The sequence below is a fragment of the Mustelus asterias genome, chromosome 9, assembly GCF_964213995.1.
Source record: "Mustelus asterias chromosome 9, sMusAst1.hap1.1, whole genome shotgun sequence".
Taxonomy (NCBI): Eukaryota; Metazoa; Chordata; class Chondrichthyes; order Carcharhiniformes; family Triakidae; genus Mustelus; species Mustelus asterias.
The window spans coordinates 77,603,792-77,617,257 of NC_135809.1; the positions used below are offsets into that span (position 1 = coordinate 77,603,792).

The window sequence follows — 13,466 nt, forward strand, 5'->3', positions numbered from 1 at the left end:
CTAAAAGAACAAATTGGATTCGGGCAGATTTCAGAAGGGTGAAGCAAGTTAGCTGAAGTGAGATGGAAGGACACATTCATGCACAGGACTACAGGACAACATTGGAAGTTTTTAACAAAGTAATTATAAATGAAGAATAAATAGGGTACCATTTTAAAAACACTATCATTGTTAATTAGTGGTTAGAAACTAATGAGTGAATGGGGGGGCTATGAGGGTTATAATAATAAGGATAAAAAAACACTAAAGGAGAATCTGAGAAAGTAAGAGGTTGAGTGGGATAAGTAAAACAAAGGATGTGTGAAATATGCCAAAAACCATCTAAAGAACCCATGAGAGAATATGGTTGTCAGCTTGTAGATGATGGCATAGATATGAGGTGGAATTTTTCTCCAAAAATCTAAGTGTCGTAACAGTGAAAATATCGGAGCAATCTGCGCTGGTCTCTCGGGCGCACTCCGCACCGCAATCATCCCACACTCAAACCACTTGCTGGGAGAGTGGTGAGTTGCGTGCCAGCACTGGGAGGCTGTGGCCTAAACATACCAGGAAGCCCTGCTTCAGAGCACTCTGGTGCCGTTTCACAAAGGCAAGCCAATCTCTCAGTGCACTGGGAGACCCCCTCCTTCCCCCCCACAGATATCGTGGTCCTCCCTCATCAGCAGCATGTTCCTCCATCTCATCCCTGACACAGGTCGCCAGCATCGGGAAATTGGGGCCCTCTCCATGGGTTCCCTGATGTGACCCTCAACATGCTGCTCCCATCATGACCCCATTCATGCTCCACCTCTGCATGACACTCCCTGTCATAGCCCCCTCCCCCTTGGCACGGCCCCTGGTACACTGGCAGTGCCCAATTCTTGAGCTTGGAAGGGGGTAAATAGAAGCAGACTGTTGGCAGACATTAAGGTGTCAAGAATAACATCATAGATGCAAGGTTAACCATAAAAGATTTAGAACACTATTCTACAGTCACTGAATCTACAGTCTGCATTATAATTTGATGGTAAATTGTCCCTCTGTATACCACAAGAATTTTGTTCTGCCTGCTACAGTTCTTTCTCTGACAGCTATCTTTTTCCCTCCACCATTCACCCCCAAACCGCCTCACACCTTCCTTATACACCCTCCCTTTTCTCTTGATGAAAATCTTTTGAAGCAAATGCCAGATGTGAACTCCATCTGGAGCAGCGAGGGCCCTCATCAGCTTGGCTCCATCGACATCGCGGTGGCGGTTGCTACGGATCGTGGCCTCATGACACCAATCGTGCGAGACGCTGCTACAAAAGGAGTAGAGGAAATTTCGACATTGGTCAAGGTAGGACAGGAGGGTCTGAATGTGGTGGGAATACAGCAACAAAAATCAGCATTTTATTTAAACCTTTCACCACTATAAATGTTAACATGTTGGTCTAGATGGAATTAATACATCTTAATATTTCTATTCCAATCACAATGATAGATTATCCAGTGTTTTGTGAATTTCAATACAATTGAAGATGAATTTTAGCATTCTGAATAAAACAGTTTCAGCTTAGCATGATTGTTGCTTTTATTGTAAGAAACACTGACTTTTGGTACGGTAATGGGTGTCTGATAACAAAGCTGCTCAAGATATGAGGTCTCTTGCCTAAAGCCTTGCTGCATGCTGCAGAGTGACTGGGCGGGATTTCTCCCCGCTCCCCACTACCACGGCAGAATGTTCTGCGGCAGCGGAAGCATCCCGTCATTGGTCGGCAGCAGGATCTTCCGGCCCCATATCTGGCAACCGGATTTCTCCTTATTTGCACCCATTGTTCCCACGTCAGCTGAACTGGAAGAACCTGCCGGTGGGAACAACCAGAAAATCCTGCCCGATGAGTGGCAGGACATGCATTCACACCTGTGATGCCCATTACTCTAAGGGCACGTTTACGCTATAACACTAGTATCAATGCAAAGTGGAAATTCAACTTAAGTCCAGAGTCAGGCATGATCTGGCACCAGAACACATTTGGGACCTGCTTCAGTTCTCAATTTCTCAAGTTTACCCAAGTTTAGCAACAATGCTAAATCTGTAGTGCAAATGAACCCTTCTGATATCTGGCTACCATCTAGGTACCTCGGATGGTATAGGGCACTGTTAAGTGGGGAAACATAGAGACCCATCTCCATTGGAACCAGTGACAGCCCAGAGTTGGCATTATATTTGGAAGTCCATCTCTCGCCAACTTGTCCAACTAGGAAAATACTGCAGAATAACAAATTACCAAAATGTGAAGTTATTTAGGAAGAAAAATCTGTATGATTTTTATTTAATGAGCCAGAATAGGCAATGCAGCAAGGATAATATAATTTTCCATGAGGTATTATACATGCATTTATTTGTTTGTTTAAGTTTTTTTTAGAAAGATGAAATTTAAACTCATCAAAGGGAGAGATATTAATCCTGGATGATGGTCCTTAATAAAGCATCTATAATCCTGAGTCAGATTGAGTGCATGTTAAATGTTTAATCAAACTTCCACAGCTCTCCTTGTTCCGCCAAGATAACATTTCCCACTTCCCACACCATCCATCCTGTGGTGTGCGAGTAAGATTACCGATCTGCTTCCAAATGAAGACAAATTTGTGCTGGCAATTCTCCAGTCATCAAGCACAACTTCCATATTGAAGAATGTTTGTAAGATTGTGGTCAGACTCTCTCTCCGCTATTTCCTTCCTCATTTCCCTCAGCATTCTAGACTGTGCACTCTCGAGCCTTGGTGCTTTTGCACTTCTCACCAACTCAGTGCTGTTTCAGCAAAGTATTCATTTATCCTCCATTAGATTTATTTTCCCCTCTCTAATCAGTCTGACACTTGTTTCTTTTTTTTTGCGCATTTATAAAATCCTTTGACCAATTTTATGTGCCAATTTTTATTTTGCAGCCTTTTCTAAGCTTGCTTTTGATTCTCTGCATTTGATTCATTCCGCTTTGATTCCTTTTATTAAATTAGACTTGATTTCTTGTGTGACTCTTTCTTTAATTCAGTTTAATTTTGACTTTTCTGTTCCTAATAATCTATTTTCTATTGTTTGCATTATATATTTCTTCCTAATTGTTCAATTCAGTTTGTTGTGATTTCTTCTCTTTTAATCTCATACCTTTACCCTGACTGTTGCCTAGTCAAATACCGTTTTAACTGACTGTTCCCCTGCCAAATAACTTTATCATTGACTGTTCCCTAGCCAAATACCTTAATTCCTGTCTTCCTCTACTAATTAACTTTTATATCAAACATACCAATGTTGTGATTCCATTTCTCAAATAGTTACCTACCTTTATGTTATACCTCAAATGTCTCTGTCTGTTTGGCAGTTTTACTCATTTTAGTCCATCCTCCTTTTGATGTTATCTGTCTTACTGTGGTTTTTACTCCCAGTTATCCTTTCTCATCATTTTTTTCTCCTTTCCATCCACCACATTAGTATGAAATCTCGCATTACACCAGATTCTCTGCCAACATTGGGTCCCATCCTTGTACAACTGAAAGCCTTCCATGATGTGCAGAATGCTTCTGCTCCAGCAGAGAGTCTGAAACCGTACCTTATATACCAGGTCTCCAGCTGTGCATCTAACTTCATTGTCTTCCAGTTCCTATATTTCTAGCACATGGGAGAAATCCTGAGATTAACCTGGAAGTGTTCCTTTTCAATTTATCTCCTAACTAGCGAAACTCCTTTCACGGAAGTCCTTGTATATCTCAACATGAGCATTTTACCTGTTCTCCTTCCCTCTACAATCTTTAGCAGCTATTCCATTTTATCCCATACCTCGTTGCCTGAGAAAAGTGTACCATTTGGGACCCTGGATTGTGATTATTGATGGATCTGTCTATATCCCTGACAATGGAATCCTCTTTTAATACTGCACTTCATTCTTCTTCCTTTGGCACCCACTTGCTGCACAGTGCCGTGGATTTGGTTGTGGTTGGCACCCAACAAGTTGTTGGCAACATGTATTCAGTGTCAGTTTGCCACTTGATTGCTCTTGAGGTGATCCCTTCAATGCCCTTGAGTTCATGCTTCCACTCCTGATGGATGGTGAGCCACTTTGCTTTCTCTAACCCACTCTTCATGAAGGTGACAAAAATGGGCGGCAGTGTTGCCATTTGTCTCTCAAGTGCAGGAACATTGACATTAATGTGGACAATTGGACAAACTTTTTAAATTTGATTTATTATTGTCACATGTATTAGTATACAATAAAAAGTATTGTTTCTTGCGCACTATACAGACAAAGCATGCAGTTCATAGAGTACATGGGGAGAAGGAAAGGAGAGGGTGTGGAATGTAGTGTTGCAGCCATAGCTAGGGTGTAGAGAAAGATCAACTTAATATAACTCCTGTATGTGTGGTCATCTCAGCCATAGTGCATTCAGAATTGCCCTCCTGCCATCAGACTTTTGAATAGACCGACCTTGCATTAAGTCGATCTTTCTCTACACCCTAGCTGTGACTGTAACACTACGTTCTGCACTCTCTCCTTTCCTCCTTTATGAATAGTATGCTTTGTCTGTATAGCACGCAAGAAACAATACTTTTCACTGTATACTAATACATGTGACAATAAATCAAACCAAAATCATGGGCCTCCTCGTGCCAACCTAAACTCTCTTCTGTTCATCACTTACTAAAATTAAAGCCAACACTTCAATAATTCAGCTTTCAAGCACATACATATATTTTCTTTCAACAAGCTCTTATTTAATTTGTTACAAAAAATGGTGCTGGTCAATTCTACAACAAGTTAATCTATTGTTACGAACAGGAGGACGCTAATTTAAACAGTTATGATTTCTCCTCTCACCTCAGGTCTGTAAACAGTGGTTATTTACAAAGCTTTGTTTCCCCTTTATAGCAGAGATGTGTTTGCTAATCGCTCAGTTCTGGTGTGGTCCAATTTTCTATTAACCCCACAGCAAACTTGAGGTAGGATAAACTCAAAGGGTTAGTTTATTTATACGCACTCAAAATGCAGGAGGAGGGTGCACAATGGCCTGTGCACTCATATAGTAAAAAGAGGGATTGAGAAAGAATGATTTACAGGACAAAGACCACAGAGAAAAGAATTATTGTTTCACATGTGTCCAGAATCCAAAATCAAAGTCCAATGAGGTCTTCCTTCACAGAGGTCAGCAGACTGAAAACTGATGCTGGATAATTCACTTTTCCAGTAGAATTGACTTCAACAATGAGAGAGGCCCACAGAGATGAATCAGTATTGTAGGCAATGGTGCAAATGTTCCAGTAGAAATAATGTAGTTGGAGCCAAGCGTCAGCTTAGGCAGAGCTCCTTTTCTGTGTTGCTTGTTGATAGTAAAATGACAGACTGAGATTTTTTCAGTATAACAAGGTAATTTAACTGCCTACATGTCACATTACTTCCACCCTTTAACGGTGTCTTTGCAAAGGGTGTTGGGTCATTTTTCCTAGCACAGATCAGCTCCAGTTGACCAGGCCTGGCTTTTGAAATGCAGATCACCTTTGTATCATTCCCTTTGAATTTGGTCTCAGGGGCCCACAGGGATCATAATCAGAATATCTTGACTTGGGAATGGTAAAGTCAGAATTCAACTGAAGAGGAAATTTAATGAGCTGTAAAGTTCACTGGTGTTTTGCATTACTGTGCAAAATGAAACCAGAAGACTATTATTCAGCTATTCAACGCAGCAATGTTCTTAATATTCTATGGTTACCTTTTGCATTGGATACTCTCTCTGTTTAGGACTCTCCAGTCTTGCTTCCAGCCTATTCATTACACTAAGGCAGTCCCAGAACATTGATCTCAGGCTGTTTAATAAACCAATTAGATTTTGTTGTCTTAAAGGGCAGTCAACCTAAAACAAGCATCACCATGGCAACAAGATATGGGTGTTTTTTAAGGGCAGGAGCATTGTACCAGTTTACAATCTACAATGTCATTGGAGGTGTGGTGTTTTCTTTTTGTAATGTTAAAATATTGTCCTACTTATAAAAGTATCTTCATCTCCCCAGATACAGAATGTTATTGATCGGAAATAAAAACAGAACATGAAACATCAACTCTGTTTCTCTCCTCACAGGCGCTGCCTGACATGACTATTTCCAGCATTTTGTTTTTATTTCAGATTTCTAGCACCTGCAGTATTTTGCTTCTGTTTTCGTGTTATGATACTTCCCTTTGGAAATTTGAGAACTCCCCTTTGGAAATTTGAGAACTCACCTTTGACCTCATTTGCGAAATCCTTCCCAAAGTTATGCCATTTTTCAAAAAACTATCGGGTGATGTCATTAAATAAGGATGCTACGTTCATGCAGATTAGAACCATAGAATCCCTACAGTGCACAAAGAGGCAATTCAACCCATCGAGTCTGCACTAACTCTCCGAAAGAGCATCCCACTCAGGCCTTCCACTCCACCCTATCCCCATAACCCCATGCATTACCATGGCTAACCTGCACATCTTTCGACACTAAGGGGCAATTTAGCATGACCAATCCGCCTAACCTGCACATCATTTGACTGTGGGAGGAAACTGGAGCATCCGAAGGAAACCAATGCAGACACTGGGAGAATGTGCAAACTCCACACTGACAGTGGCCCGAGGCCGGAATTGAACCTGGGTCCCTGGTGCTGTGAGGCAGCAGTGCTAACCACTGTGCCACCCATGAAATCAGCCATAGGGAGCCAGCAAGGCACTTACTGTTGTGCCTCAATCCAGCCTCTTTGCTTTGCTTTAGACTTTAAAGCTGCTGGTCATTGAGTTCTCTGATTGGACTCCTGTCAAGCACTTTGTGGTTTGCTACCCACAGCCTAAGCTCCTTCCAGTGATGTGTCCAATCATTATGTCATCTAAATGTGATGGAGTTACATTATATTTCCATGATGGGACTCTAAAGAATGTAAAGCTGAATTGGATCCATTTTTGATAAAATTTTGACAAAGAATATACACTCAATTCCTTGCTGTAGAATATATACTTAAATCGCTATAGCTCTGTACGCAATTCTCTTTAATAAATATATCCCACTTTGTGCCATTTCCTCATTGAGGAAAATAAACAGAAGTATCTTGTCTCACCCGATCTTTGTAAGGTCCTCCAGCCTTACACCACTCCATATTATCTTATTCCTCCAATTCTGCTGTCTTGTGCATCCCCGATTTCAAATCGCTTCACTATTGGTGGCCGTGTGTGCAGCTGCCTAGGCCTTAAGCTCCGGAATTTCCACCCTAAATTTTCCCACTTTACTTCCCTTCCCTTCTTATAATCTTTGTGCTTGACCATACTTCGGTTCATCTGCCTGAATATCTTACGATGTGGCTCGGTTTTAGATTTTGTTTGATAATGTTCTTGTGAAGAGCCGTGGAATGTTTTTCTGCACTGCTGTTGACATTGACCTTATCAGCAACATTGCGTAGTTTTATGCTGCGGATCTTAAGAACTCTTCAGTGATATAAAGTTCCTAAAAGCGAAAACTAGGGCATATCATACTACAAAATTAGTGGCGCTCTGGAGTTTGGGAAAACGTCAGCAAAGGGTTATTAAAAGCAAAATCAAAAGAGCTAAGATGAACTACAAAGAAACTAGCAGAAAACATAAGCAGTGATATCAAAAGTATATAAAAAGGAAGAGAATAGTGGAAGTAACTGTTGGCCCTTTAGAGGATGATAATGGCGAGGTAATAATGGGAAACTCGGAAATGGCAGAGGCACTAAAAGCTGCAGTTACTACAGAGGAAATTGGTGCAATTACTATAACTAGGGAGAAGGTATTAAATAAACTGGTAGGATTAAAGGCAGATAAGTCCCCGGGGCCTGATGGCCTGTCCCCTAGAGTATTAAAGGAGGTGGCAGCAGACATAGTGGATGCATTAGTTATGGTATTCCAAAATATCCTGGATTCTGCAAAGGTCCCGGTGGATTGGAAACACACTAATTTGACACTCTTATTCAAAAAAGGAGAGGGGCAAAAAGTGGGACAGTATAGACCAGTTAGTTTGGCCTCTGTGGTGGGGAGGTTGCTGGAGTCAATCATTGAGGAGGACACAACTGAACACTTGGAAAAACAAAACTCAATTCACCAGTGTCAGCACAATTTTATGAAAGGCAAGTCGTGCTTGACAAACATGCTGGAGGATGTAACAATCAAGGTGGATAATGGGGAACCTATGGATGTGGTATATCTAGACTTCGAAAAGACATTTGACAAGGTGCCGCAAAAAAGAATGATCCAGAAGGTTATATCCCAGGGGGTTGGCGTAGAGTATTGGCTTGAATAGAGGATTGGTTGACTGATAGAAAGCAGAAGGTCAGGATGAATGGGTCCTTCTCTGGATGGCAATGTCGCAGGGTTCAGTTCTCGGACCTCAACTATTTATAATCTATATAAATGATCTGCAAGCAGGGACAGAGTGTGACATAGCAAAATTTGCGGATGATACTAAAATAGGTGAGAAAGCAGGCTGTGATGAGGAGATAGAGTTTACAAGTGGATATTGATAGGTTAGGAGAATGGGCCAGAATCTGGCATTTAATGTGGATTAGTGCGAGTTCCATTTTTGGCCAGAAAAATAAAGGACAAATTATTATTTAATCAAAATGCGGCAGTACAGAGGGATCTGGGTGTCCTTGTGCATGAATCGTAGAAAGTGGGTATGCAGGTGTAGCATATAATAAGAAAGGCAAATTGAATCTTGGCATTTATTGCAAAAAGACTGGATTTTAAAAGTAAAAAGCATTGTTACAATTGTATAGTGTGTTGGTGAGACCACACCTGGAGTGTTGTGTCCAGTTTTGGTCTCCTTACTTGAGGAAGGATGTGGTGGCACTGGGGGCAGTTCAGAGGAGGTTCACCAGATTGATTCCAGGGATGAAAGGGCTGTCGCACAAGGAGCAGTTCAATAGCTTGGGCTTGTACTCACTGGAGTTTAGAAGAATGAGGGGGGGGGTCTGATTGAGGTATAGAAAGGGGACTGATAAGGTGGACATTGAACAGATGTCTCCCCTTGTGGAACAGTCTAGAACAAGAAATCATAAATATAGAGTGAGAGAAGGTAGGTTTATAACTGCGATGAGCAAAAACCACTCTCAGAGGGTTATGAATCTGTGGACCTCACTGCCCCAGAGTGCAGAGGGAGCAGAATCAATCAACAGATTCAGGGAAGAGGTAGATTTCTGATGAAAAGCGGGATAAAGGGCTATGTGGAACAGGCAGGAAAGTGGAGTTGAGATCAGGATAAGATCTTTCATAAACGGATATCTAATTCCTTGTGTTGCTGAATAGGTTAAACTCTGCAGCAGCAAAACCCGGCTGTCATCATACATGACTCAAATTGTGTGGAATTAGTATGAAGCGTTAGTCATGAAGGAGTTTGCTGTGAATATCATTAAAAATCCCAGTCAATTTAATAAACAAAAGGAACATCGATTAGGAGCTCCTGACTGCCTTTCAGTGCTGAGTAGTGCTGAGTAATACTGATTGACTGATACAGTCTATGATTAATGCTGTCCATTTGTTTGCGCAGCTGAACATTTTCATACAAGCTCTTGTTTAAAGTATTAGCATTTGCTTTTCTTACCCTCCTCTCTTGTCTGCCTCATTCAATGAGTGTTACTTTGTTATAAGAAATCCAATGTTCTCACTAGAATTTCTGAGAAGTGATTTGTATTTGGATTTCAATGAATCATAACAGTGGGTGGATGGATGGAGACGTTGATGTGGTGTCTATTTTAATTGCAAGCACCAGCAGCAAACATCCAAGATTTTGCCTCTTCTGCCTTGAGCTCGTCGCAGGAAAGCATTTCTAATGCCATATTGTCGTAAAGTTCTGGTGCTTAGGGGTCTAACTTGATCGTAGTGGCGGCGCACAACATACTGTGACATCCAAGCCACTCACCATCCTGATTTGGAAATATATTACCATCCCTTCACTGGATCATAATCATATAACTCCCTCCCTAACAGCACCGTGGGTGTACCTACACCTCATGGACTTGAGTGGTTCGGGAAGGCAGCTCACCACCACTCTCTCAAGGGTAATTAGGGATTAAATGCTAGCCTAACCAGCGATGCCCACATCATGTGAACTGATTGTTCTAAAAAAAAACAACTGAGGTGATTAATTGAAAGTGGCACGCAAGAATTACCTTGGCTTAAGAGTGATTTTTTTTTTCCTTGCATCACCTTGGTGTCATTGTACCAAATATAGCTGTTAGATTCCCATTCATGGAGCCCTCGTGTCACAGTGGCATTGAAGAAATGTTTCACCATCTGAAATCAACTCTGCTTCAACACTGGGGTTGGGGTCCATCATTTATGTTGCTGCGATAGTCTCAGATTTGAAAAGTGGTGTAGTTGACACTACATCAGGATGTTCCTTGTAGCCAGGAGAAGTGACTTTACAGCCACAAAACATGAAGGCATATAGAGTCATAGAGGTTTACAGCCTGGAAACAGGCCCTTCAGCCCAACTTGTCCATGCCGCCCTTTTTTTTAAACCCCGAAGCTTGTCCCAATTGCCCGCATTTGGCCCATATCCCTCTATACCTATCTTACCCATGTAACTGTCTAAATGCTTTTTAAAAGACAAAATTGTACCCGCCTTTACTCCTACCTTTGGCAGCTTGTTCCAGACACTCACCACCCTCTGTGTGAAAAAATTGCCCCTCTGGACACTTTTGTATCTCTCCCCTCTCACCTTAAACCTATGCCCTCTAGTTTTAGACTCCCCTACCGTTGGGAAAAGACATTGACTATCTAGCTGATCTATGCCCCTCATTATTTTATAGACCTCTATAAGGTCACCCCTCAGCCTTCTACGCCCCAGAGAAAAAAGGTCCCAGTCTATCCAGCCTCTCCTTATAACTCAAACCATCAAGTCCCGGTAGCATCCGAATAAATCTTTTCTGCACTCTTTCTAGTTTAATAATGCTTCTCAGAATTCTAAATTTAAGAGGGACAAAAGGAAGGGGACTTATCCTTGCTGATATTTGTGAACTCCAGGCCTTGATATCTCATCTAAGTCTCCTCTAGCCTATAGAACCAAGGAGAACATCCTTACCCCAGCCCATCTCAGCACTCTTTCGCAAATACTCTGTTTCCAGAGCAATTGAGCCCGTCTCTATCGCACACCTGCCTCCCCAGGCGAATATCGGGCTTTTCCGGCTACTTAACTGAGGTGGGTTTGGCAATACCCATCTCGTGGACAACTACATGATGACATCAACAAGTTCCATCCCACCATCACACTCACCATGGACTACTCTCCAGAATCGGTTGCATTCTTGGACACGCACATCTCCATTAAGGACGGTCACCTCAGCACTTCACTGTACCGCAAGCCCAAGGATAACCTCACGATGCTCCACTTCTCCAGCTTCCACCCTAAACACGTTAAAGAAGCCATCCCCTACGGATAAGCCCTCCGTATACACAGGATCTGCTCAGAAGAGGAGGATCGCAAACAGACACCTACAGATGCAGAAAGACGCCCTCGTAAGAACAGGATATGGTGCTCAACTCATCGGCCGACAGTTCTGATGTGCCACAGTGAAAAGCCGCACAGACCTCCTCAGAAGACAAACGCGGGACATGGTGGACAGAGTACCCTTCGTCGTCCAGTACTCCCCTGGAGCGGAGAAGCTACGACATCTTCTCCGGAGTCTTCAACATGTCATCGATGAAGACGAACATCTCGCCAAGGCCATCCCCACACTTCCACAACTTGCCTTCAAATAACCGTGCAACCTCAAACAGACCATTGTACACAGCAAACTACCCAGTCTTCAGGAGAACAGTGGCCACGACACCACACAGCGCTGCCACAGCGACCACTGCAAGACATGCCGGATCATCGACACGGATGCCATCATCTCACGTGAGAACACCATCCACCAGGTACACGGTACATACACTTAAGAACATAAGAACATAAGAAATAGGAGCAGGAGTAGGCCATCTAGCCCCTCGAGCCTGCCCCGCCATTCAATAAGATCATGGCTGATCTGACGTGGATCAGTACCACTTACCCGCCTGATCCCCATAACCCTTAATTCCCTTACCGCTCAGGAATCCATCCATCCGCGCTTTAAACATATTCAGCGAGGTAGCCTCCACCACCTCAGTGGGCAGAGAATTCCAGAGATTCACCACCCTCTGGGAGAAGAAGTTCCTCCTCAACTCTGTCTTAAACCGACCCCCCTTTATTTTGAGGCTGTGTCCTCTAGTTTTAACTTCCTTACTAAGTGGAAAGAATCTCTCCGCCTCCACCCTATCCAGCCCCCGCATTATCTTATAAGTCTCCATAAGATCCCCCCTCATCCTTCTAAGCTCCAACGAGTACAAACCCAATCTCCTCAGCCTCTCCTCATAATCCAAACCTCTCATCTCCGGTATCAACCTGGTGAACCTTCTCTGCACTCCCTCCAATGCCAATATATCCTTCCTCATATAAGGGGACCAATACTGCACACAGTATTCCAGCTGCGGCCTCACCAATGCCCTGTACAGGTGCATCAAGACATCCCTGCTTTTATATTCTATCCCCCTCGCAATATAGGCCAACATTCCATTTGCCTTCTTGATCACCTGTTGTACCTGCAGACTGGGCTTTTGCGTCTCATGCACAAGGACCCCCAGGTCCCTTTGCACGGTAGCATGTTTTAATTTGTTTCCATTGAGATAGTAATCCCATTTGTTATTATTTCCTCCAAAGTGTATAACCTCGCATTTATCAACGTTATACTCCATTTGCCATATCCTCGCCCACTCACTCAGCCTGTCCAAATCTCTCTGCAGATCTTCTCCGTCCTCCACACGATTCACTTTTCCACTTATCTTTGTGTCGTCTGCAAACTTCGTTACCCTACACTCCGTCCCCTCCTCCAGATCATCTATATAAATGGTAAACAGTTGCGGCCCGAGTACCGATCCCTGCGGCACGCCACTAGTTACCTTCCTCCAACCGGAAAAACACCCATTTATTCCGACTCTTTGCTTCCTGTCGGATAGCCAGTCCCCAATCCACTTTATCACACTACCCCCAACTCCGTGTGCCCTAATCTTCTTCAGCAGCCTTTTATGGGGCACCTTATCAAACGCCTTTTGGAAATCCAAAAACACCGCATCCACCGGTTCTCCTCCATCAACCGCCCTCGTCACATCTTCATAAAAATCCAACATGTTCGTCAAGCACGACTTTCCCCTCATGAATCCATGCTGCGTCTGATTGATCGAACCATTTCTATCCAGATGCCCTGCTATCTCCTCTTTAATAATGGATTCCAGCATTTTCCCTACTACAGACGTTAAGCTGACCGGCCTATAGTTACCCGCCTTTTGTCTCCTTCCTTTTTTAAACAGCGGCATAACATTAGCCGTTTTCCAATCAACCGGCACTACCCCAGAATGCAACGAGTTTTGATAAATAATCACTAACGCATCCACTATTACCTCTGACATTTC

The 13,466-nt window shown here is 42.9% G+C and overlaps 1 protein-coding gene across 2 annotated transcripts in view; it reads left to right on the top strand.

Moving 5' to 3' along the window:
• The window catches only part of pdhx (pyruvate dehydrogenase complex component X), a 285,318-nt gene that overhangs the window by 224,644 nt on the left and 47,208 nt on the right, over window positions 1-13,466 (top strand). For both annotated transcript variants that reach the window (XM_078220382.1, XM_078220383.1), the window contains exon 9: window positions 1,160-1,318. In XM_078220382.1, the coding sequence (XP_078076508.1) occupies window positions 1,160-1,318 (159 nt within the window). The remainder of the gene's footprint in view (window positions 1-1,159; window positions 1,319-13,466) is intronic.